At 37.6% G+C, this 27,337-nt stretch overlaps 1 protein-coding gene across 6 annotated transcripts in view; it reads right to left on the bottom strand.

Moving 5' to 3' along the window:
• Window positions 1-2,239: 2,239 nt before the first annotated feature.
• The window catches only part of LOC133865268 (probable ADP-ribosylation factor GTPase-activating protein AGD15), a 29,978-nt gene continuing 4,880 nt past the window's right edge, over window positions 2,240-27,337 (bottom strand). Inside the window, exons 2-9 of one of the 6 annotated variants that reach the window (XR_009899681.1) lie at window positions 26,645-26,703; window positions 23,182-23,272; window positions 18,854-18,908; window positions 18,295-18,385; window positions 13,352-13,553; window positions 7,766-7,946; window positions 7,286-7,398; window positions 2,240-2,512 (exon numbers count right to left, since the gene is read on the bottom strand). Coding sequence is in view for 4 of the 6 variants with exons in the window: in XM_062301643.1 (XP_062157627.1) it covers window positions 2,485-2,504; window positions 7,766-7,946; window positions 13,352-13,553; window positions 18,295-18,385; window positions 18,854-18,908; window positions 23,182-23,272; window positions 26,645-26,703 (699 nt within the window). In the remaining 2 variants the exon portion in view is untranslated. Of the gene's footprint in view, window positions 2,513-7,285; window positions 7,399-7,765; window positions 7,947-13,351; window positions 13,554-18,294; window positions 18,386-18,853; window positions 18,909-23,181; window positions 23,273-23,390; window positions 23,485-26,264; window positions 26,407-26,644; window positions 26,704-27,337 lie in introns of those variants that run through there. The other 5 variants (XR_009899680.1, XM_062301646.1, XM_062301644.1 and 2 more) reach the window with 5 other exon arrangements.

Raw genomic sequence — 27,337 nt, 5'->3', positions numbered from 1 at the left:
AAACTTTTTTTTGATGGTGACCGAACCATCTCGTAGGCCTTTAAGGTGGTCGATTACCCATTCTGGTCGGTTCTAAGGGCGGTCGAACCACCCTATCGCCGTTGGCCACTCCCTCTGGCCGATTCTTGGGGTGGCCGCCATCTCTAGCTAATTTTTAAGGTGGCCGAACCACAACAATTGTCCTTGGAGGTGGTTTGGCTAACTCTAGTCTATAGGCCATTTTGGAGGTAATTGGTTACTCCCTTTGACCATCCCAAACCAAGTTTTTTCTTCTTCTTCTTTTTTTTTTTTTCCTTTGTTTTTAATTTTGCTTATAATTTTTAAGGGAAACTTCACTTACCTCGAATTGTCCTTGAATTATCAGAACTCTTAATGTCGGGTGCCCAATTATAAGCCCCTTTTAATCTCACTCCTATTGTTAGGGTTTTGCGTTAAACGGGTGACAAATAAAATGTCTCTCATACCTTGTATAATTTATAAAAATACAAATTTACCCTTAAGAAATTAAAAATAAAATAAATAAATGGCTTGGTTGTTGGTCACCATGGTTGGCTGGCAATGGGTGACCAAATGTTTTGGTTTTACTTTTTTTTTTTTTTTTTTTAAAAAAAAAAAAAAGAAATATTAAAAATTAAAACGGGAATATTTTGAAGATTTTGACATCCTCCGTTATGATTTAAGAGAAAATCCTAACAACACTAAAAGGGGTTGATGATTGGGAACCTGACATTGAGAGTTTTGATAATTCTAAGTTACGATTGCAAAACCTGACAGTTTAAGATAATAAGTGAAATTTTTCCTAAATTTTATTTGAGGGTAAATTATAATTTAATGAGGACTTTGTGACCGAAATTTATACAGAATGATTATTTTGTTATTGAAACTTACCACATAGATTTCTAACCTCATTTTAAAACCATAGGGATTTATTTGTTACAAGCTCAAACTAGAAGGACCAATTTAATAATTTTGGAAGTAAATACAATTACTGTATTATATATAAAGAGTCTCTTTACTGGTAAAAACACAAAATTAGTTGTTTCCATGAGATGAAAGTGAGTGCTAAAGTAACAGCATGCCTCACTAGTTCTTAAAATGCTAATTGTCGTCGCCATTAAGACACTTTTTGCGTCGACTTCAAACTGCATAAACCCAACCCAATGCCATTATATTTAGATGATAACGCCTTCGTTTTTTTTTTTTTTTTTGTTATATTATTTTTTGAATTTGATTTATTTCAGTCTTTTCCGTCGTCCCATTGCTAAAATCTCCCTCAAATAGATTTTTTTTTTTTTTTTTTTGTTAGTTTGTGGGCACCATATACCTTTGATCCTACTCTAGGGACTCTCGGTTGTACTCGTACCTTGAATCTACCTTTGTCCTTTGCTCCAGGAATCCTTGTCCATGCCGGCACTTTGCACCTTTGTACCATACTGCACACAATTGTCGACTCTGATACTACTTGTTTGATAGATTGATATCTCAAGGAGTCTTTCGATAAAACCATAATGTAGCATGTTGTGACACCACTCAACCTAAAAGCTTAAGCTAATGAATTTGGACTCAATTATGCTATATAAATTACTCACACTTGTGACATATTTCCAATGTAGGATTCAAACCTTTTTATACTCGCATATAAAACATCAATTCTTACTTCGACTAGTATAAGTGACAAGGGTCAATTGGGTTGAGGAGACATTAGTTTTCTAACGACGACCCAACCCTTGTCAGAAGAGAATTTTCATTGCCAACCACTGCCTGACCAATGATGGAAACCACCGTTTTGAATTGGTGTTGGCTGGAAATGTCGGTTCAAATTGGTGGTTTGGAGATTTTGTCCCGCAAGTAATACTATTTAGTAGACTGTTATATGACTGCTATACAACTGGGATTGAAAATTAACCTTTGATTTCTTTTACAATTACTAATTTTCACTGCATCATAAAGTTTTACGGCAATCGCATAACAATTTACTAAATATCATTATTCTTTCAAGATTAGTGCTCTATTATATCCTTACGTAAAGCCAATTGATTGCAGATATTCCATCCACCATCAGGCTCCACCGTTCTGTTCTAGGTTTTAAATTGGGTAGAGCCTATTATGAAACATCTAAACACCAAAAGCACATCATTTTGATGCAAGGGTAAATGGACCATTGTAGAATGAGAACATTCCCCCACTAATTCCAAATTATTGAACCAAAAAACAAAAGAATTCCAGAAGCACACCAAGCTTCAAAATCCAAACGCTATAAATATTGAAATTTGTACAATGACTAGAAAGTTTACTCGAATAACTTTGTTGCAGCAGAAGTGAACAAACATAAAACCAAAACAAAGGGTGACTTAAAATAGGAACCTCAAATATGGGTGGCCTATTCTAAATTGCTTCTGAATTAATTCTTATAAGTACTACTCAGATTGCTGCAATAGCTAGATGGTGAAGCAGAGATTATTGGCACATCAATCCTCATGGCCACTACAAATCATCTCCCTTATCTTCACTCCTTTCAAACAAGCAAGAATACATTTATTAAAGGTTCAAACACAAGTAATTTTAACAGGCAAGAAAAGAATTTATAGTACTCAAAACATTAAAAATAGAATAATGCTACACTTCACACCCATTTTATCACTCACTTCACACCGTTGACTCGGTATGAGTTGAATAGAGGTAGAAAGTTTTGTTTTTTGTTTTTAAGTGGCCATTCAACCCATGCCACGTCAGCTAGAATGAAGTAGGTGTGATAAAATAGGTGTGAATAATATATTTATTCTTAAAAATAATATGCTGAGAAAGGAATAATTTGCTTCAGCTGAACAAAATAGAAAAATACAGAATATATAATGAAACACTGGCAGAAAAAGGCTACAACTTAGGTGTCTATATATTTGTGCAGTTCGTGAGTGTGTGTGTATTATATATATAGTTCTGTTGGAAACCATTGGTCCCAAATGGTCAACATTGAGCCGAATGCAGAACAAAAATAGAAACAAACACCAAAAAAGAAAGAGAAACAACAAAATGGGGATCAACAAGAATTTGATTAACCCTTAAAGCTGTGATTGATGGAAACTACCAAAAAGCCTTAAAGCTGTTAGCTAGGATCCAGGCCAACATTGTAGATCGGGGAATGCTAGGCATCCCAAATTTTTTTCCCAAAAGTTTGTTCCCAAATGATGTGTCAACACCTCATGTGATCTATCATTTTGAAAAATGTGCCACAATCTCATGGGATTGTGACACATCATTTGGGAACCAACTTTTGGAAAAAAAATTTGGGATGTTTAGCATTTCTCATGTAGATCAAGCTCACACATACTAACTCTAATACATTGGCATCATAAACACCAACATTGTATACCTCCTTTTCTTTCTTTTTTTACGTATATTCCATCTTAATTTTGGTGCCGAAGGGAAGGTGGGTTGGGGCTTGTTTCAGGAAACTAATTAAGAGTATGAGTAGTAGAACACTAGTGATTAGTGGAGCACAAGCTGGAAAAATAGTATGGACTGCTTATATAAGATGAAGATGGAATATGTGTTGCGTGAACCCAGTACAATCACTTTTAATAGGCCAGAAAGCACTTAGGCCTATCATGTAAAGTTCAACAAGCAGACATGTGGTTATAATGCCTAAAATGTTCTCATGTCAACGTGATACAATCACCCCTCTCATTTTCATTGCCGCTCACTCACAGATAAACTCAATGGCTACTCTTTAAGCCACTCAGCTTCTCTCTCATTCACTAACTATAAGCCCTGAAATTACTTGACCAGCTCATTTACTTTTCTAATAAAAAAGCTCTAACTAGCCACAAGTCGAACCTCTCAACCACTCTGCATACAATGTGTTGATATCACTTGCGACACAAAGGATAATGTGGAGGCCTCAATGTTTCATAGGTATTGCACGAGATTGAAAAGTGATTTGGGGGAGGGGTTTGGCAGTTAGTGAAACTTGCCTATTTCATTGTTCAACTGTGTAGAATTGGTGGTTATTTTCAGTTATTAAAGACCGCCTGCACAATAAAGAGATCAATTTCATGTAGAATAGTCCCATTTTATGAGTGGTAGCGCTTGTTTTGAGATGTTCTTCACTGTCAAAAAAGAGTTGGAAAAGGCAAAAGAAAGAAACGAGACAAGCACATTCCTCAACTATTGAAAATGAAGAAATGTTTTGCAGAATATAAAAAGGGTGATTATGGACAAATGATCTTCATACAAAAATCTCAAAGTAACAAATTACTTGGTTAGTTGGTCCAAGGTTTGTTTGCCGATCTCAGGAGGGTTGAGGGTTCGGAACTTACTAATGTTCAATAGTGCTCTCTTAGGAAAATGGCTTTGGCACTATGTGTATGAAAGAGAAGTTTGGTGGAGAGTAGGGGTGGACTCTAAACATGGCAGTTCATGGGGAGGGTGTTGTTCTAATTAGCTGTTTGGAGCATTTGGGGTGGGGTTATGGAAGAATATTAGGAGGGGTTGGGGGAAGTTTTCAAGTCACACAAGATTTGAGGTAGGAGATGGCTCCAAAATTAGATTTTGGCACGATAAATGATGTGGGGATATGACCCTTAAGAAAGTCTTTCCAGATTTATTTGGTATTGCTTGTGCAAAGAATGCTTCTATTGAGGTTCACTTAGAGCTTTATAGTGGTTCCAATCAGTGGAACATGAGCTTTGCTAGAGCGGCTCATTATTAGGAGGTAAATGTCTTTGCCTCATTCTTCAGGGTGTTGTATTTAACGAGAGTGAGAAGAGAAAGTGAAGATAAGCTGTTGTGAGTCCCTACCAAAAGAGGGTTGTTTAAGGTTAGATCCTTCTATAGTGCCTTGGTCTGTAGTGAAGGCTTTCGCTTCCCTTGAAAGAGTGTTCGGCGGATTAAGGTTCCCTTAAGGGTGGCCATTTTGCTTGGTCCGCGGCTATAGGAAAGATCCTTACCATGGATAACTTTAGGAAGCAGCACATCATTGTGGTGGACAGGTGCTGCATGTGTAAGAGGAATGAGTAGTTTTTGGACCATCTTCTTTTTTATTATGGCGTGGCTTATGCCATTTGGAATGCCTTTTTCAGTTGATTTGGACTGTCTTGGGTTATGCCCAGACGAGTAGTCAAATACATGCTTGTTAGTGGACTGTCGGTAATACCTGGAGTGCTATTGTAACGACCTACCCCCAATGACACAATATTGTCCGCTTTTTGGCTTCCCCAAACAAGACTTTTCAGGAGGTCACCCATCCCGGTACTACTCTCGCACAAGCACGCTTAACTGCGTAGTTCTGATAGGTTCATGGCTATTACGGCTTTGAAATGCATTGTGTCAAGAAGGGTGCAAATATACATATAAGCACATCTTCATTCCCATACCCAGGCGATGTGGGACGTCACAATCACCCTCTCTTGAGACCCAACGTTTCCACTGACGACCCTCATGGGATCACCCCATTCTTGGCGTCCTAGTGAATGCCTACTGGAGACCCTCATAGACTTGTGCACGCTCCTCCCATCTTAAGCTAGGCAATGACTCTGATACCATTTGTAACAACTCACCCCCAATGACACAATATTGTCCGCTTTTTGGCTCCCTTAAACCAGACTTCCCAGGAGGTCACTTCTTTCAGTATTACTCTTGCAGAAGCACGCTTAACTGCGGAGTTCTGATAGGTTTATGGCCATCACGGCTTTAAAACGCGTTGTGTCAAGAAGGGCGCGAATATACATATAAACACATCTCCATTCTCATACCCAGGCGATGCGGGACGTCACAGCTATTGTATGGAAGATGGTGCCTACTTGCCTTTTATAGTGTTTATAGAGGGAAATGAATGACATAAGTTTTGAAAATTGTGAAAAGACATTGGAGGAGATTAAATCCATATTCTTCAAAACTTTATATCTTAAGACAACTACTTTTGTTTCTCCTTTGACAGTAACATGATTTCCTTATTCTTTTTGCTCCTTTTAGCTAAGTGTTTTCTCTTGGGGACGCCTTACGCTTTTAATGAAATCGTTAATCCTTATGTGAAGTCAAAAGATCAATTAGCTAATTTATTCACTAAAGCTCTTGGTCATGGACAAGTTGCATATATTTGCTCCAAGTTGGGATTATATGATATATATTCTCCAACTTGACCAGGAGTGTTAGAATAGCAATTTGATCTTCACTGATTGTTTTAGTAGTCCATCTTGTTTAGGAGTTGTGATAAATTGTATCTTGTTGATAGGCATTAGGTTAATCTTAATCTTTCAGTGTAATCTCCTCTGCAAATAATAAATGAAATTTTGGGTATCATATCAGATATTAGCCCACCATTTATTTTCTCAACAATCTTAAAGACAGGGCATATAGAAATTTGCTTGGGAGATTTGGGACTAATAAAAAATTAGGTTGTGACATATCTTTTAGAGTACTTAGGGTCATTTTTGTTACATTGCATAGAAAAACAAGGAAATTTCTCATGCATTAATAGGGACAATTCGATCACATCATAATAACTGACGGGTAATTTAGGGATTTCATTAAGATTTTTTGAGGTAATTATATTATTTTGTGAATATTGGAGGTATTATAGTAATTTGGTTAAGATTCACAAGGTAATGTGATCAATTGTAGTCACTCATCATGGGTAGTTTGGTCTTTCCCCATGACGAGGAAACACATGTAAAGCACATGTTGGTTTTTCCTTCCAAATTGATGTCGGATTTTGATGCAAGGGAATATTGAGACAAATTCATCAAACTATGTGCCAATTGCAGAAACTAAGAGTTTTAGAAGGAATTCCAAAATAGGATGGTAGTTTGGGATGGGGAAATGTAATTTACCCAAATTTTAATATATGTCAATCGTGAATCCAGTCCCCAAACCTGTCAGAATTTTCAAGCTTATAAATGCCCTCGTAAAAAATTGTTTTGTTAAAACAGGGAACATAGCTAGCCCCACCTATGAAACAAAAGCAAGAGCATATTGCTAAACAAGCCTTCAGAATATAGAAAAAGAGCAACTGCAAACAAATGTGAAACAGTTCAAACATACCCAATAATATGACTTTTTTGCTTGTGATGCGATATGAAGAAGACAATATTTTCTGTTAAGTTACTGGCTCGACAATTTCTGAGCTATTAAAGCAATATAACTTAATGCATAGGCAGGTCTAAGATGTATATCTGGAAAACATTTTTGACTACAAAATGGAAATTTTGACTCTAAAATGGAAATAGAAACCAGGAATATTAATCATATTAAAATAGAAAACCATGTTGATAAGGTATACACCATTCACCTTCGTTTTTGATAGGAGCATATGCTCTCCACTTCATTCGGTAAACTAGTGACTTCTAATCCAACTGGTAATAGAATAATAATTCCAAGGGATTTATGCAGATGGATTTTCTCCTGCAAACAAAAATTTTATTTAGGATTGTAGATATCATGACATTGAATGAAGGTCTACTCTTACTTCATGCTCAGAACTGTGCATAATGCCATTAACATGTAAGCTAGCCCCCTCAATTAAAATCCAACCCAAATGTAACTAACTTAAAAACATGGCACAAAAAATAGGGGCCACATATTAAACTATGCTATTTAGGGGGGTGGGGGGGAACAAATTGAATATTATTTCAGTGATTTTTTTTTTTAAGTATAATTTACTTGGAAAATACACAATGGACATATGGGCTTCAAAAATTTCTTAGTGTTCCTATATACCCAATTAAATAATTTGAAAAAAGCATATGTAATCGAAGCATTGTAGTCTTACAATCGAAAGTTGCCCAGCGTGGAGGTACAGTAGAGCAATCCTGTTTTCCATCAGGGACATGAAGCAAGCTGAAAAGATCTGTTGGACCATTGGTCTTTGTTGCGGATGTATCAAATTCTGTTATCAGTGGTGATCCCTTTGGTGGGGAAATATTGATCTTGTTCTTCATATCTAAAGAACTCTGAAGAAAAAATAATTGTTTGTAAGTGCAGCTCTCTTTTTCTAATCTGTTAAAGATGATTATTCATACTAAGAAAAAAAACCAAAAGAAGTATCCAAGAAACATGAAAATGTTAATCCAAAAAGAAAAGAAAGACATGTAGAATACTAATGTCACATTGATATCAAACAAACAAAAAATTCCCGCATTTTCATCTCGGTAATAGGAGAGTGCAGCGAAAAAGAACAATGACCACTTAATAGAGTAGGTGTCAAATCACCAAAGCACATAGATTTTAGAGGGTAAAGCTTTTTCTTGGTTCATTACTTTCAACAAGAATTTTAGCGAGGAATAGAAAAAGGACAGGTCTAAGCCAGTCCAGGTAAAGTATACCAAATAAATAAGTTATTGTCATTACTGTAATCATTATTATTCTCCCAGTTATTTTACCCAAGGTGCTTTATTCACTATCACTCATTAACTTGCAAATTTCTTGTAGCATGCCCAACATCATCATGGGTAGTGTCATGGGGAAGAAATTTCATCAAGATTTACTGTCTAGTGATGACACTAAGTAACCTGTACTTTGTCTCAACCAACCTCACCAACACACCCTTACTAGAACTTCAGAGAGTAGAGGTAGAAAATGGACAGAGAACATACCCAATTTACAAGAGAAACACTCCCAACTTTTATCACTTAATTGTGAGTACAAAGGAAAAACCAAGATCCCTACAACAAACACTCACTCGAGTGTTCCTAGGTTAGATTGACATTTTCAAGGCTACAAGGAGTACAGCATGCTATAGAGAACACACATTGTCCACTTAGAGTCTCTCTCTGCTTGCATATTCTCCTCTTGTTGCTTTCACCCAACACTCTGTTTTCTCCCTCTTTGATACCTGCAACAGCTCTCTCTGGCTTGCTGTTGAGACCTACATTAGCTTTAATAGGCTCCACCAGAAATAACTGCATTGCAACATAGGCCTTACAATTACCTAGTAACTACTCCTGGTATGTGGCCACAGACCATGTAAATGCCTCAGCCAAGACCAGCTTGCTACCATAGCTGTTGTTGAATTACATTTATTTATGTTTAAGTTAATGTTATTTTGTTATGAGGCATTAATGTTTCTTTTCCCCATTATCTCTCTTTCTTTTCTCTTTTCTTCCATTATACTATTCAACTTGATATATCAAAGCAATACAATTCTAGAAAAACCTAGGAAAAAAAAAATGAATAAATAAACTTTTCTTTGCGTTGTACAGCCTTTGACATCAGTTGGAGGGATGTTGAGGTCAGTGAAAGCAGAAAAGCCCAAGGCTGCATTCAGAAGCACATGGGCATCCTCTCTGTCTTAAAGGTGGTCAACGAGTGGCGGCTGGTGATTGTTGCGATCCTAAGTGTCCCACATGACTTAAGTATAATATTAGCCATGTGTTTATAAGCTCTTAGGCAACACTAACCCCACAACCCCTTCCCACAAAAAAAAAATTCCTTGCAAATCGGTTTTTAAGGGTGAATTCTATCCAAGATTTGTATCATTTGGTATCAAAGCCAACCACCACATTGTGTATGGGATCAAACGCAGTTCGTCAAATATAAGATCAGATGGGTTGCGGCTTTGTAGTCAAGTCACAGAGGGGGGCGACCTATAGGCTGGATTAAAAAATGTCTTGGAAATGTGTATGGGCATAGTATTAAATCATTGAATATTGATAGATGAGTGGAGTTGATAAAAGAGAAATGGCTACCATCAGGTCAGTGTCGATAGAATGAGCTGTCGTGGACATCAGTTGCAGACTTGCGGAGCGTAGTGGCATGTTACGATCTTAAGTATCGCACATGGCTTAAGTACAATATTAACCATATGTATATAAACTCTTGGGCACCTTCTCCTTGCAAGCCTGTTTTCAATGGTGGGTTATACCCAAAGTTTGTATCAGTGACGTTCACGGTCATGCCTGAAAACACGGCAACCGTGGCTTTGGGGTTGTTTCAAATCGGTGTGGGCACTTGATTTTGCTCATTAAGGGTGTGAAAGGTGTCCATCGGCTTGATCTCGGGTACTTTTTTTAGAAGAAAACCTGGTCTCCCGGCAGCGGTGGTGACTTTCAACAACCAGATATGACAGTGAGGAAAAGTGACTAAATGACAAGTCATTTTTCACCTGGGGCAAAAACGACAGATTGTTTAGGTGCAGCAAATGGCAGATCATATTGCCAAGGGAAAACAAGAGGTAAGCAAGCCTAAACGACAAGTCTTTTTAGGTGACCAAAAAACAAAAGAGACGACCTATTTTTTTTCATTATGCCTTGTAGCAGCATGGTTAACTAGAAAATTTATTTCCTTGTATGATTTGTTCAACTTAGTTCTCTTATTTGTTTGCGAGCCTATCTGTTGTCTTCTGGAGTTGTTTGGTTGGTCTAGATGGTTGATCCTAAGGTGACGGAAGTGAATCAGACCACAGAAAGTTTAAAAAGAGGGATAGAGTATGGTAACCTCTAATGACAATCCACCCCTTCAGATCACAAAAGTTAAATTAGATGGGCTCAACTACCTTACTTGATCACAATCAACACTCTAAAATATTAAGGGTAAAGGAAAAATGAGATATTTAAATGGTAAGATCACTGAACCACTGTTGAATGATCCTATTTATGATAAATGGGAAGCAAAAAACTCCACTATCATGTCTTGGCTATTGAACTCTATGCAAACAAAGCTTAGTGAAGCGTCAAGAAGAACTTAGATCTAGAGTAAACTTGATATGAACCAGCCAAAGATGCCACCTTTGAAGCAAATTGACGCTTACAAAGGGTTTAAGAAGAAATTCCAGCAATAAACAAGATTATAGCAAAGAGAAGTTGCTCCTCCTCGGGTATTGAGGTGTTGTCCAGCTCAAGGTAAGTTGAATCCTCAAGCCCTCAAATATGTCTTCTTAGGTTATTCACCCGCTCAGAAGGGATACAAGTGTTATCAAACCCCGTCGTGGAAGTGTTTTGTGTCAGTGGATGTGACTTTCTTTGAATAACGATCTTATTTTCCATTAATCCAAACTTCTATTCAAGGGGAAAGTCGGAGTGAAGAGAAGTTTCACTCTATGAATCCTTCTAGCTACTTTGCCAGAACATGAAAATCAAGTTCGTGCAAATGAATCGTCACAACTGCTGACTGATGAGCCATGTGAACCACAAGTGGAGGAGTTGAGAATTTACTTCAAACGCCAGAAGAGTAAGAACACGTCATTTGCTCCTTGCCAAAACTGGAAAAGGTGCAAGATATTACCATATACTGCCACTATTGTTGATGAGTCAGGAGTTTAACAAGTAGCCCTGAAAATTAAAGGACCTAGGTTGGGGCTCAAGATTATCTAGTCCAATTCCGTTCGTCTTAGTTCACCATTAAGTTTTTTACCAATGGGGTTTGGCTCTCTCTCACATGTTTTCCCCCGATGAAGCATCAATGCATAAATGAGCTAGTGGCTTCAAAGTAGCCTCCATGATTTGATGAGAGTCATGAATTATTGTGACTTGTATTCAAATAAGAAATTCCTTATCAGACAATACATAGCATTTCAATTTCGCCCATTGTGCCCTTTGGTGTTTAGTGGTTTGACTTCCCAAGGCATCCAAACCATGCGTTTGAACATTCCCGGGTAAGCTTGTTTGAGAAATGACATAGCTCCCCACTAGGACTCCTTTCTTCTCTAGCTATGACACCCTTTGAAAGACTTTCTTCCTCTAGTATTAATTCTCTTTGCCTATTCCCAACTAAGAATCCATTCTAAATTGATCTGCATGATCTTTTGAGTGATTAAGATCCATGGCCCAAATATTCTAATGTCTCTGTACTTGTTAGAATTCCCTTCTTGTAACCAGAAGGCTTGCTCCACACATTTACTTCACTTGTGACCCATCCAACCACAATTAAAGCAATTAAAGATTTTGAGAGACCTTCCATTGAATTTCTTGAAATATATCTACCTAGCCACCTTAGGTTGCAAAGGCACGTTAAAGTCAACTTGAAAACACACCCTTGCAAATCTATCCCTTTCGGAACTTCCAGCTCGTGTCAATAGTTGGGAGCTTACCTTTCTGATTGCTAACCTTCATGAGCGCATCTCTGTCATAATATTTCACAACTAGGTCTACGGTGTCCTCATCCACAACATCATGTAGAAACTTTTGTAGTTTAGGCTCCAATTTCCCCTACCGTAAGGTAGTGTTGTCCCTAAATTAAAGACCCCCCCCCCCCCCCCCCCCCCCACACACACGGAAAGCATAAGATATTACCCTGTTGGTGCGAACCTATGCTGATAGTGTCTTATCCCAGGTTTATATTACCCCTAATTCTCTTGGATTTGATTAAGTTCCTCAACCTAATCATTAGGCATAACACACTCTTTCCCCAAGGGTTTTCATAATGATAGGCCAAGTCTACGGAGCACAGGTCCTTCTTTTCCCCCATTTTCCTTCCTTAGATGCGAACAATGGGGATTTCTAACTCTTCCTCCTGAACATCAGATTCAAAGTTCCATGGAGACGGTAAAACAAACTAGGCAAGTCCTCCTTCCTTATGTGATCCATGCAACTTCTCCTTGTAAGAATAAGCTTCGTCCTCCACCACACCCTTCCCTTTGACCTTCTTCATGCTATGTTCCAGACAATATTCTTCCTCAATTGAACCTCGATGGTCACAAGCTTGATGTTGATTATTTATTTTCATCCAAGTTACTTGCAGGTTAGTTCGTAGCTTGAAACTCAATGTTCTCTGGAAAAAGTGGGAAAGGAAAGGAAGATGCTTCAACTTGGACCCCTTCATCCTTGTCATTCCAAAAGTTCAAAAATCTTAGTGCCTTTTGTTCTAATGACAATATTAGTTTAGTTTACACTAACTACCATTTACCAAAATTTACCTCATCTGACCTAAATACAATTGACCAGTCTCCAAAGAAACATTTGATATAAAGGGTAAGGAACTTCATGTGAAAGGGCGATCAATCTACATCTTTCTCCATAGCCGTGGGGCTGTGTCTCCCTCTCCTACATGTGAAATCTGAGGGACTAGATATTTAGGAAGACTTTTGAGAGCCTCACCAACCCCAATTTCATAATCTCAAACCTCCACACTCAAGAGAAGATTAGCGATAACACCTTCAAAATCAGCTGGTCTTTTGCATCTTTAATTGATCTAGTGTGCAGAAGCTTTGTCAGTGATCTAGCATTACCCATTAGAACCCAAGCAAGGATGGAGAAAAACCCAAAGCTCTCTAGCAATGGCAGAAATGGTCCACCATCTCATATCACAAAACACACTAAATGATAGAACTGGACTGCTAATGATCTACTAAATCGCAAATTTTTTTAAGAATGAAATTTTACTAGGATGGGGCATGAACCAACAGATGAAGTATAAGACTTACCCCACGGTATCTTGTTACTGGATGAGTAACTTGTGCAAGGTGATTAGTAAGAATCTCCTCCTCAAGAGAAAGCCTCCTTGTTTTATTTGGAATGCCAGATCTGGCTCCACCTTCTAGAAACTTGTCCAGATTAGAGCTCATTTCACCTGGTTTTGGAGTTGGTTGTGTTGCATTCTGTGCAACCCATTTCTTCTCCTCATACCTGAAAAAATCCTAAACAAATTTAGGTAAGAAAAGGAAAGAATCCTTTGTTAATGTATGAGGTGTTTTGCCATAATTTTTCTTATGGGCATGGGGGAATATAGACTCTTCAAAACTTCTAAAAACACCGGATGATGGGTGACTAGCGGTGATTGGTGTACTAGTACTCAGTGATTAGAGACGGGTGTTCGGGAAAGTTGGCTCATGTGGATTACAGTACTATAGTTCTCTTCGGAGTATCTGTAGTTTTTTTCCGATGGGTTATTTGGGCTATTTTCACACTGAAACGAAGTCATATGAGATTCAGTCTAGAGTAGGGAATGGCAATATTTGACTAGCCGAGTGGAGTAGAAGTATTTAGGTCGATGATGATGGGTATACAGAGCATAGTAAAGTTGCTTAATATAATATAATGGAGGAATTGAGGAATGGAGATAAGTCAAAGGAGTTCTGTAGGACTCGTAGAGTTGGATGCACAGTGTTCATATTGCAGAAGTGTCAAAACAACCATGGGAAGTTTTTGGAACTCTCAGAGTACGGTGGTGGAGGGACTTCGTAATCATGCCGGTGGGCTGAGAACTGAGAAGGTAGTAGATGGGGACAATGCATCTCGCAGTTGAGGCGAATGGTGAAGCATGCTGAACAGATAGGGATTGTCGGCCCAAAAAATGATTCTATTCAGGTGCAGCCGCGGATGGTGGAGCACGAAAGACGGACACGTTTGCGGAAGCAGTGGTACGGAAAGGGCAAACCAAGGAAATAGAGGATTCGAGCAAGGGTGATATGGGAAAGACTGACAAACAACCAAGTATGATAAATTGATAATAGACAATCTCGGAAAGGAGGCAAAATTTGTGCCCGTAGTCCGTAGATCACGTTGTTCAGGCTAGGCTGATTCTGCCGAAGCATGTTATCGAAGGTAACGTACAGGCTTTAAAGGAAATCTTGGTTTCCTAAGTGGTAACGTACTGTGATAGCAATGTTGGTCAAGAATTGATAGATTTTTATTCTCTCCTAAGTGGGAAGAATAGTTTCCTGATGTAGTTCGGAGGAGACTTCATAGACTTTTGTCGGATCATTTCCCTCTAATTAATGGTTGATTGTGGGGTGACGACCAGAAGTAGTGGATACTTCAAGTTTGAAAATATATTGCTGCAATATGAGGGATTTGTGGATCAAATGAAATTATGGTGGAAGTATTATCAGTTTCATGGTTGTCCTAGTTACGTATTGGCATGCAAACTGAAAGCTTTGAAAGTTGATTTGCAAAAATGGAATGAAGAAATTTTTGGATGTAGGGAAGCGGAAAAAGGCTTTATTGGATGGTGTTCGAGAGATTGATGCCATTGGAGAAGGAAGAACATTGATTGAGAAGGAAAGGGTAAGAAATGATGATTTTTCTAGGGAGTTGGAGATATTACTGATGTGTGAAGAAGTGAGCTAGAAACACAACTCTAAGGCTCTTTGGTTGAGAGAGGGTAATAAGAACACAGTTTTTTCACAAGGTGACGAATTCAAATAGAAGAAATAATACTGTCGACTCTTCTACTCCTTATCGTCAGATGCTACAGTAATAAGGGAGCACATAGTACAGTTTTATACACAATTGTATTCATAACAGTGTTATTGGAGGCTAAATCTAGATGGACTCTCTTTTCACTCCATTGGTGAGAAGGAGGGTTCTTGGTTGTTAAGAGACTTTGAGGAGAGTGAGCTCTTTGAGGTGGTTAAAGCACTGAATGGAGACCAAGACCCCGGGGCCCGATGGTTTTTCTTTGGGTTTTCTTAAAACATGTTTGGAAGTTCTTAAAGAGGATATTATGGCAGTATTTTGAGAATTTCATAGCAAAGGGAGTTTTGAGAGAAGTATTAATACAACTTTCATAGCTCTCATCCCAAGGAAAGCTAGTGGTGGATATTAAGGACTTTCACCCTAGCAGTCTAGTGGGTGCTATGTACAAAATAATATCTAAGGTTCTAGCGAACAGATTGAAACATGTGTTGGAGAAGATCATATCAAAGTCACAGAATGCTTTTATTAAGAAGAGACAAATTTTGTATTCAGTTTTGATTGCAAACGAGTGTATTGATAGTCAACTCAGATATGGGGTACCAGGCTTACTATGCGAACTAGATCTAGAAAGGCAAATGATCATGTAAATTAGGAGTTTTTCTTATATTTGTTGAAAAGAAGTGGCTTTGGGAGGAAATGGAGAACTTGGATAGCCTTTTGTATTTCTACGGTTTGCAATTATGTTTTGATAAATGGAGCCCCTTCTGGTTTCTTTAATAGCACTCAGGGCAGAAGACAAGGGGATCCGCTATCTCCTTTGCTTTTTGTAGTTGTTATGGGGGCTCTGAGTAGGATGATGGCGGCCACAATAGACAGGAGTCTTGTAGATGGTTTTTCAATGGGATCGAGTTATAATGCAGGAATGGTTGTGTGGCATTTGTTGTTTGCAGATGCTACTATGATGTTTTGCGAGGCAAAACTAATTCATAATCTGAGATGTCTTTTTTTATGTTTCGAAGCGGTGTCAGGGGTTAAAAATTAATTTGTCAAAGTTAGTGATCATTCCAATTGGTGAGGTGGATTGTAACATCCCACACCGCCTGGGTATGGGAATGGAGGCGCGTGCTTCTATGTATATTCACACTTTTCTTGACACAACACTTTTTAAAGCCATGATTGTCATGAACCTATCAGAACTCCGCAGTTAAGCGTGCTTCTATAAGAGTAGTACCAAGATGGATGACCTCTTGGGAAGTCTGATTCGGGGGAGCCAAAAGCGGACAATGTTGTGTCATCGGGGGTGGGTTGTTACAAATGGTATCAGAGTCATTGCCCAGTCTGAGATGGCGGAGCATGCACAAGCCCATGAGGTCACCAGCGGGCACACACTGGAACGCCAAGAATGGGGTGATCCCATGAGGGTTGCCAGTGGGGATGCTGGGTCCCAAAATGCGGTGACATCCCACATCGCCTGGGTATGGGAATGAAGATGTACTTGTATGTGTATTCGCACCCTTCTTGATACAATGCGTTTTAAAGTCTTGATGGTCATGAACCTATCAGAACTCCGCAATTTAGTATGCTTCTGTGAGAATAGTGTCAGAACGGGTGACCTCCTGGGAAGTATGGTTCGGAGGAGACAAAAGTGGACAATATTGTGTCATTGGGGGTGGGTCGTTATATGGATGGTATAGATAGTTTGGCAAGTATTTTTGGGTGTAGTGTGGCTCAATTACCAATGAAATATTTCGGCCTTCCGTTGGGGGCGCCATACAAGTCAACTTCTATATGGAATGGTATTGACAAAAAAATGGAAAGGAGGGTGGCGGGTAGGAAGAGGCTATATTTGTCAAAGGGAAGGGGGTGACGTTGATCGAAAGTACTTTGCCTAATTTACCCACATATTATTTATCTTTGTTTCCTATTTATTTGGGTGTGGTAAACAGGATAGAAAAACTTCAAAGAGATTTTTTATGGGGTGGTATCAATGAGGAGTTTAAATTCCATCTAGTTAAATGGTCAAAGATCTGTTCTCTAATGCAGTATGGTGGTTTGGGGAATAGAAACTTGAGTAAGTTTAATCAAGCGTTGTTGGGTAAATGATTATGGCGGTTTGCTACGGAAATGGACGTCTTATGGCATTTGGTAGAGGAAGCAAAATATGGTTATTTGAACGGAGGTTGGTGTACTAAGGAAGTTGATGGGCCTTTTGGTGTTGGAGTGTGGAAACATATAAGGAGGGTTTATCATATTTGAACTGGGAGATGGTCGTAATATTAGATTTTGGCATGATGTTTGATGTGGGGATCACCCACTGAAGGAAGCCTTCCCAGAGTTATTTAGAATTGTGCGATGTAAGGAGGCGTGGGTTATGGACAATATGCAGGTTTCCAATGGTCGTATTTAGTGGAATGTATCTTTTTTACAAGTTGTACAGGAATGGAAGGTAGATGTGGTACTCGCATTTTTTAGGGTGTTGTATTCTCTTAGACAAAGACAAGGCGGGGAGGATTTTATTTGGTGGATTCGTTCAAGAAGGAAGAAGTTTGAGGTGCGGTTGTTTTTTCACGGGGTATCTACTTTGTGGGGTTCTTCTTTTCCTTGGATGAGTATTTTGAAAGTTAAAAAACCTTTGAGAGTGAGTTTTTTTGTGTGGACAACAGCTCTTGGTAAGCTTCTGACTTTGGATAATCTAAGAAAGGGAAGAGGAGCAAAGAATCTATAAATCATCTTCTTCTTCATTGCGAAGTGGCAAGAGACTTATGGAATGTGATCTTTACCCTCTTCTAAGTCCAATGAATTATGCCTGAAAGAGTTATAGAGCTGTTAGATTATTGGCGAGGTCAGGTGGGTAGTCGTTCAGTTCTAGCTGTGTGGAGCCTGTTGTGCTTAATGTGGACCATATGGAGAGAGTAGAATGCAAGATGTTTGAAGATCGTGAGAAGTCAAAGGAAGAGCTAAAGAACATTTAGGTCAAATCGCTCTTTAATTGGACAGGGGCATGTAATATTTCTTATTTGTCTAACTTCTCTAAATTTGTGGATTTTTGTGCTTCTTTTAGCCTTTAATGGGGACTATCATTGTATACATCTTATGTAATACGGTTGCGTTCCTCTGCACTTTTCAATAAAATGAATTAATTATAAAAAAAAAAAGGAAAGAATTGCGAACATTTTATTTTTCAAGTTCCCAAAAAAAAAAAAAAAAAAAGCTTCAGTAAACAATTTACTTGGCACGGATAAATTTCTCAATTCCACTTCTGTCAAAATTTGGTGGTAGTTCTGCTTCCCAATAACGGTTCGACTTCTCATTACCCATAGCTACACATAAATAAAAAAAAAATAAAAAAATAAAAATAAAAAAAAAACACAAATTAAGAATGATAAGCACATTAATAATTCGATAAATTGTCAATGGACAAGAAACTAAAAACATTTTCAGCACAAAAAGCAAATGATTATATGAATCTTTTTTAATGAGTAATCAAATATGGACTCTCTTTGTATACATCATGTATACTAAGGTTGCATCCATATGCGCTAATTAATGATATGTATTACTTATAGAGAAACAAAAAAAAAAAAAAAAAAAAAAAAAAAGCAATGAAATACTTCTTTTAACTTTATAACAATAAGATTTCCTAGGAGGATGACTATCCCTATCTGCACACCAAACGGACCATGGTATAGGATGACTGCTTGTATGGCTTACGGATTGCAAGAGATCATTCCCTAACTAATTACTATATAATCTTAACGCACATGAAGCAGATTTAAAAATATACTTACATTGCATAAATGCAACCTGCTCTGGTAGCCATGTATCCAAAGTAGTAGACCTTACCTATTCACAAGATTAAAAATGAAGGTAAGTAACAGGAAAAGAGTTACAGCGCATGCTTTACAGAATAACTATAAGTGCGGACTTTGGAACTATACTATAACCATTGATACCTTTACTTCTTCAACTTTATGCTTATTTAGTGGAGAATGTCAAACCAATTAGAGATGTTTGTTTAATGAAATAAACCATGCTTCAACATGTAAAACTATCAGCAGATGCAGCAACTTCCTAAGTGGGCATAGTGAATGAAAAACTTTTATGAAATCAGATGTGCATGATTGAAGAAAAAAAAAAAAAAAAAAAGGCAGCAGCATAGATGTCACAAGAGACCCTATGGTGAACATGTTATACCTCTTTCCAAGTTCAAAGCAAGTTATGATCTAGTATCCGGAACATATGCAACAGACATGGCTTACTCTTTCCAAGAGAATAAAGCCTCAATCCTAGTAACTTTGAGTTAGTTATGCAACCTTCTTCATATTTAACTCTATTAGTCATTTTCTCCATAAAATCCGTATCAATCAAGCTTTTTATCCATACACTCATTCTTCAATGCATGTTTTTCGATTTCCCAACAACTTTTCCTATGAAGCATTTTTTTTTATAAGTAAATTTAGTCTTATTGAAAGCATAAGACGCTCCAAAGCACACTAAAAGTATACAAAAGGAAATACCTAACTAGGAATAGAAAAACGAACAAGGAAATCAAAAAACCTAACCGACAGTGGGGACAAAAAAGTCATCGTCCAAAGATACAGAGTATAAAAGAACGAAGCTAAAATATCTTACATGGAACTCTCCAAATCCTTGAAACACCTAAAGATTTCTTTCCTTCCAAACACACCAAAAAATGCAGATTGGCATCATCTTCCAAATTGCAGCACTCCTCGGCCTTCCAGACTTCCGCCAATAGGCAAACAAGTCGATAACTTTTCTAGGTATAACCCAGGATATACCAAAATGAGTAAAAATGTTATTCCACAGAACGGAAGCCAAATCACAGTGAAAAAGGAGGTGGTCCACCGATTTTCCATCTCGCTTGCACAAGCAATATCTGTCCACAATGATGATATGCCTCTTCCTAAGATTATCCACAGTAAGAATCTTGCCTAATGCTGCCGACCACGAAAAAAAAAGCCGCCCTCGAAGGAGCCTGAGTCCGCCACACACTATTCCAAGGGAAGCGTCTACCTTGATTTTATCCTCAACCTATCCCCCACCTCAAATCTAGCAAAACCAGAGAAAGTCTCGCACCCTTTCTTGATGTTCTTCCATAACCCCACTCCGAAGGCACCTACAAGCTCAAGGGAGCATCACCCGCCCCACAAACTGCCAAACTTGGAATCCACCACAACTCTCCACCAAGCATCTCTCTCAATTCCAAACCGCCACAACCATTTACTTGACAAAGCACAGTTGAACATCAATAAGTTCCTAATTTCCAGCCCCCCTTCTGAAATAGGGGTACAAACCTTCGACCAACTCACCAAGTGATATTTAAACTCTTCACCAATCCCACCCTATAGAAAATCCCGTTGTATCTTTTCAATGCGAGCAGCAACACTTCCCAGGATAGGGAACAAAGACAAATAATACATAGGTAAATTGACAAGGGTACTCTTAAAAAGGGTGACTCTACCACCCTTGGAGAGGTATAACATTTTCCTATGAAGCATAGCTGGCCCATTATCCATCTTATAAGATTTTCAACAGTTTGAATGGCATTCTGTGGTCCCACAACGCTCTAGATGTAGTTTTTACCACTTCATCAATCTTTTCATAGTAATATGATCAACCCCTTAATCTCCCCTTCATTATAGATGATCAACTGACTTCAGCATTAATTTCCACAATATCCATAGTTCAACTCCCATTTAATTACCATCCATTAGTTCTGCTTTAGTCATTTTTACCAGAAACTCTCACAACCAAAAGTAAATAAGCCCTAAACCCCTTTTTGAGGCTGATAATATGGTGCAAATTACGAGTAAACATGTAAGTATCAAGAAACATGTTTAGGACAAAATCAAAATAACTAATCTGCTAACACAAAATAGAGCACAATGAAACTATTCCAAAAGAAAAAGTCCGTAACCTGAAGTACAAAAAAAACCAACAAAAACAAAAAGAATAATACTAATACTAGTAATATGACGTTGATAACAATAACAAAAAAAAGGGTTAGTAATAACGTTATTGATTATCATGGTGATACATATACTGCATAAGCACTATAAATTGCTACATTTTGTTGTACACTTCTTGCTACTAAGAATTAGCATGACAGAATTCAGGGACAGCACTTGTCAATATGATACCTGCGTTGACTTGTGTCCAACAGTGGTTAGGCCAATTAAAGCAATTTCTATTTGTATTTGCTTATAGACATATGAATGCAATGAAGAATATAGGTATTATGTATTTAGATCAAGTAACTCTCTGTATAGTCATGTCTTTGTCATTCTTTTATCTATAAGAATCTTTGAAATGCAGGCACATGACTGTCGATAGACATATACTTTATAGGTCCATACCACTCATACAATCACACATTATTGAACCATTTGGCTAAACATTTCTTATTATAAGTAATAAATTTTATAAAAAAAAAAAGCGTAAGGCGCTCCTACGTACACAGGAAACAATCAAAACTGCTTAGAAGAAGAAACCTAAATAAATCCTCAACCATAAGACCCTCATACCCAAAACCCACATGGAGCATACACGCTACAGCACGTGAGCCTTGCCTTTCCCTCGCCAAGAAGACACGTTTGCATCGCCGTAGTTAATAGAGCTATTTAGATTCTACACTTCCCTCCTATCTTAGTTCTTTGGACGCGCAAGCTTTACAATCCGAAGAAGGTCCTCTTCAATGGCATACTGAAACTCCAAGGAGGGATCCTCGACCTCCTCACCATTTGACACCCCATCCTTGTCATCGGCGGGAATGCGTGAGGAGCTACAACCCAAATAGGAGGAAGAAACGACTGTCACTATAGGCAAATGAGGACAATCCACAAAACCCTCCTGATCTCTGACTTGCGCCGAAGAAACTTCTGACAACTGCAGGGGTGAGGGACTCTGGTGAAGAACATCCCCGAGACCTAGACGGCCTTGGCTTCAGAAAACCCCATTGTAGAAAACCCACATCAACACTCATCGTGGTCTGGGTCTTCTTAGCAGATTGCGACCTGTGAATCTCGTCCAGCGAAGGGACCAGACCATTGTCATTAGGACTTGTCGAAGAGGACTGAATAGCCAACAAAACTTGGGGCTTCTTCGAAGACTGCGGCCTATGCACCACATCTAACGGAGGGACCATATCCATCCGAGAATCCTTCTTGTCACCAAAAGAAACCCCCCTAAAAGAAAAACAACAGACCCAATCACGGAACTTACCATAGCCGGAGAAGACCACTCCGACTTGACTGAATCTTACGCTAGCAACACGATGGAACTGGGCTGAGGTGCCAAAAAAATCATCTCGGTGAACCTTCGAAAAAACCCAGACCTAACCTCCGGCAACCCCATCACCGAGTCTAACCATTTGGCTAAACATTCACATACATACACTTACACATCTATATGCGTATGTATATAGATGCAAAATCCATACAATGCTTTGCACTGACACACACGATATGTATCCTCATATCTAAATTTTAGCAAGTAGCCATGTTTGACCAATCTGTTCCATTTTAATTCAATCCTTGTATCCTCTTCAAAACACAGCACTCATGTCTATATTCACTGTTCATAAGCAATTGACGTCGTGCATAAAGAGTCAAAGACTATTCACATTTAGCCACGGCTAACAGCCTAATCAGCTAGTTATCTTCATAAAAATGGAATTTTGTTGTATCTCTCACGACAAATTGATCTCATAAACCACATTCCTCTCCTGCCCCAGAGGTGGGAAAAGGAATATGTTCCTTGACTTTATCATACCTTATAATCCTAAATTCACAGTTATGCATAAGCAACCGGAGTTGACATTAATTTTTACTGAACAGATGCATGAGGTTCAATGCAAAACTAGCAATTTAGCTCCTCGAGTTTAATTGACCAATTAACAGGGATATATTCTTTCTTTACAGATAATATCCAAGTGTAATCTTTCAACCATATGGATATATACATTTTTTCATGCAAAAGAAATATGGATTCACATATAAAAAGTTTGAAACAGTCTAAGTCAATTTCAAAAGCAACTGGAAGCTGTGACTGCATAACAAAAACCATAACAGAAAGACTTAAGTCAGATGACATAAACCTTCGATATATGTACTCCAAGACTTCGATGAATTCCCGAACATTGCATGCATATAAATATTCCAAGGTTCACACTCGCCCATCGTGGGGCCCTGATACATTCAAAATGGAAATTTCAGTAGATATATACTTAGCACTCGGCTTGAAACCTCATCAATATATACATCAGATTGTCAAACTTAGTTTAACTAACAAAAACAAATTTTAAACCTGAACTTAAGACTTTCAGTCATGAGAACACTTGTGATAGAAAGAAGAGCATAATGCTAGACCAAGGAGGGAAGTAAACTGACCCTTCTGATGCCTACAAGACCAAGTTTGGGACAAATATTTTAAACAGGATCCAAGTTAGCATGTGAGACTCATGCCGACTTAAACTCAAAATCGATTCTCAACTTCAGAATTATATTTTGTATGTTGTTCTTATACACATGAACGCATATTTGCTATCCAATTGGATCAGACTGTTAAATACATCTTCCATATGGAGAATACCTACTATGAAAAGAAGACAAGAGAAGGATGAAGAAAATTTCAGGAATATTTATTCATTCTCCCAATTGAGTTTCCATAAATTACATGCCATTACAAGACGGACATATTTTCTTATCAGATTGACATTTCATTATAAGATGTGAAATTGATGGAGAGATAGGAGAAAAATGATGCAAGATGTCTTGAAGATCGTGGGAAGTCGGTGGAAGAGCTCAAGAACATCTTGGTCCAATCGCTTTATATATGGAAGGGGCCGTATAATATTTCTCATTTTTCTAACTTTTCTGAATTTGTGGATTTATGTTCTTTTAATCATTAATGGGGATTATTTATTGTACATATTCTATGTGCTGGGGTTGCACCCCTCTGCGCTTATTAATGATATGCATTACTTATCCAAAAAAAAGGAGAAAAATGATGTAATTGTCGTTTTCTACAAAGTTTTAGTATTTGTGATCTAGGGTTAGGTTAGGTCTAGGCTTTTCCAATAGATTCTATGAATCTTAAGTATCCATTCTTCAGTTTTAAGAAGTTTTTGCTATTAATTAGGTGATTTCACTAAGATTGAATTTTAGATGGTTTGCATATTGGTCTATCATACTTTTAGGAGGATTTTATTGTCAAGCAAGTTTTTTTTTTTTTTTCCCGATGTACTTAAAAGAAAATAACCTCGAATTGATGGAATCGTGAGTGATTATGTTTTAAGGTACATTGCTAGTTTCTTCTTCTTCTTTGCTGTTTTAAGAGAACCTGGACACCAGAACAGCTCCTACAATCAGAAAGCATCCTACCACTGTTTCCTAGCAAACAGAGGCCGGATTATGTTAAGTCTTTCCTACATCAGAAATTTTTAATAAAAATATTACCTTGTCACGTGAAGATGTTCCCTCTGTATGGACAAAGCTCCTCTCGTTTTAATGAGCAATTTGGGAATTTCTTAGATTCTTCTATTAGAAGAATCAATTGACTAAAGAAAGGGGATTGTCTTTCCCTAGTTTGATAGGACACATCCTCATGATTGCACTAATAATCTCTTTCTCGGTAAAATCTCAATCTAATTCTCCAGTTGACTGGAAACTTTTGTTAAAGAAGAAATACTCTCCATAAAACTTGGATGTTTCCATCAATTTCACCAATTTGAGAGCTTTCCTTGAGATGTAAACTTTGAGTCAAATTAATTGACCGAAGAGCATTCTTTAGGAGGGCATGTCTTCCCTCATGTCATAGAAAAATCCTCAATAATTGCACAAATTCTCCCCTCAGTAGAATTTCAATCTAAATATCTAGTTCATGAGAAGTTTCCAAAAGGGGCAACACTCTCAACATAATTTATGTACCTTCAATCTCACAAACTGGGCAGCTTTCTTGTAACATAATGTTTAATTTTGAAAACATTCAATCTTTTAGAAACTTCTTCATGATTACATGACAATGGTCAATTATGAAAAAATCTTATTATATTTCGATCTGGTGGTAATAAATTCTTACTTTTAGCCTTTTAGGCCACACCTAGTGGAGAATAATGGAGACTTTGTTGGGTTCATAGAAGTGGGGGTTTCTTCCCAGTTCTAGGGAAATTGAATAAGCTTTAGGCGTTTATAAGCTTCCTTTCATCTACAATTGGTGATATTTTTCTTCATTTCATTTGTAGCCATTAAGGTCTAGGCCTCGCTACTGGTGCGCTCTGTTTTATGTGGGCAATTAGCATATTTGATTCTATTCAGCTTTAATCATATTATTTATTAAACTAATATAGAAACCAGTCATTTATTCCTATTAGAATACAAATTTCAATTATTAAATTCATATTTTTCCTACAGCTTAAACTTTTAGAATAAATGGTGATTTGATATGATATCAGAGCAGAGATCATGGTTTTAAATCTCCTGAGTCTATAATTTACCCTCATTTCTATTAAATATTTCACGTGTTGGTCTCACTTGTTGAGAGGGAGTTTGAGCCCACACGTGATAAGAAATGTCATCATATAAATTTAAAAATTATTAAATTCATGATTTCCTATCAGCTTAAATTTTTGGAAGAACTAGTGATTTAACAATGCCTTTTTTTCTTTTTTTTTATAAATAATCAATAAATCATTAAAAGCGTAAGGCGCCTCATGTACATAGGAAGTATACAAGAGAAGCGACCTAGCTAGTAGGGGCAAGAAGAACAAAAAAAAACATGATAACAATGCCTTAAATGGTGCATTTAGGGAGAACGAAACACAAGGACTTTCAAAGATGATGAACTCTCGGTTATGAAGTTGACAATGGTGTTTATGGAATTTCTAGACCTTTGTACTTTTAGATCTTAGTTATTAGCGTAGCTCTTCTATCTCCCGGTGTACCAAGTACACCCATTTCTTTGAATAAATTAAATTATCATAAATATATTCTTCACTTCACCAATTTAATTACGCTGAACCTTACGCATAGCTAATTGGTTTCAGCTACTTATTTTGATAATTGAAATCATTTGTTTTTAGTTCAACTAGACTTTCTGAAAGGAAATGTGAGTTTAGTTAAATAAAAAAATAAGGAAAAAAAAAAAAAAGAAGTTAGTAAGGAAGAGTTCATGGATATGCACCTCATATACAGGTTCAATGTAACAAAGCTAAACATTCAGTACTGACGATTGATTTGACCAGTTCTACTGATTGGAAAGCAATAAAACCTAAACCCAGGTGTTTCGCTGTATTCTACTGCACTCACGAACAGGGTGATTAACAACTATGATAGATTAAGAACTGCAATAAACAATCCATGAAAGAAGTTCATAAAAAGAAACCAGCAGATAAATGGCACATATTAAGTGTCCTTTAAGATATTTAAGTTAGTATTTGGAATTAACTATGGCATGATCTGAAATAAGGACCAAGATCCATCAAAGATGAAGTTTGCCTAAGCTTAGTACTCTACAGTAATGACAGGATGCTAAACATCAAAATTGGGTTCTGAAATAAATACTTGTTCCAGCAATCTGCACATTCCCTATTCTCTGGCAGCTTAAGAAGACCCTCTAAAATCTGCATAAAAAAGTAAAGACACAATAAAACAATTGCTGCTGTAGCAAAACTAAAAAAGACATTCAATAGTTTTGATTTGTACAAAATACAAGATATGACATAGAGCTTGAAATGATGTTCAAAGACAACCCAGGCAATTCTCTTGAGTAGAGAATTCATTCAAAAAGGAGTCCTGGATTCAAATGCCAACTAACACAGAAACAGATATCATAGCTAAGAGAAGTTTTTTCATGGTAAAATTTGTGTTTCATGTCAGATGGGTTGTCTTCATTTTCAGTGCATTCCTAATATCTTAGTTCCTAGATTTTGCTGGCCAGATATGTTTTGTCCCTTCTCCTTAGATATCCAATACATCTATCACATCAAGCAGTTCACACAAAGTGACAAGCTATTTAGTGAAATAACTCATTCAATGTTGACCTCCAAAATACCAAGTCTTGGAGTAGTGACTTTCTGTACAATGTGACCCCGCTGGATGGGAAGGAATACGATGGTTCTGCATTAGAATTCAATGTCTCATTAACATGGCTTTTGGATTTATGCTTCATAGCTGCTCGGCTTCTTTTGAGTTAAAATCAAACAGATGACCTTCAATATGTGAAAGAATATGTAGTTAACAACTTACTGTTATAGC

Source organism: Alnus glutinosa, chromosome 4, assembly GCF_958979055.1.
Source record: "Alnus glutinosa chromosome 4, dhAlnGlut1.1, whole genome shotgun sequence".
Classification (NCBI taxonomy): Eukaryota; Viridiplantae; Streptophyta; class Magnoliopsida; order Fagales; family Betulaceae; genus Alnus; species Alnus glutinosa.
This window is presented reverse-complemented; position numbering and strand designations above follow the sequence as displayed.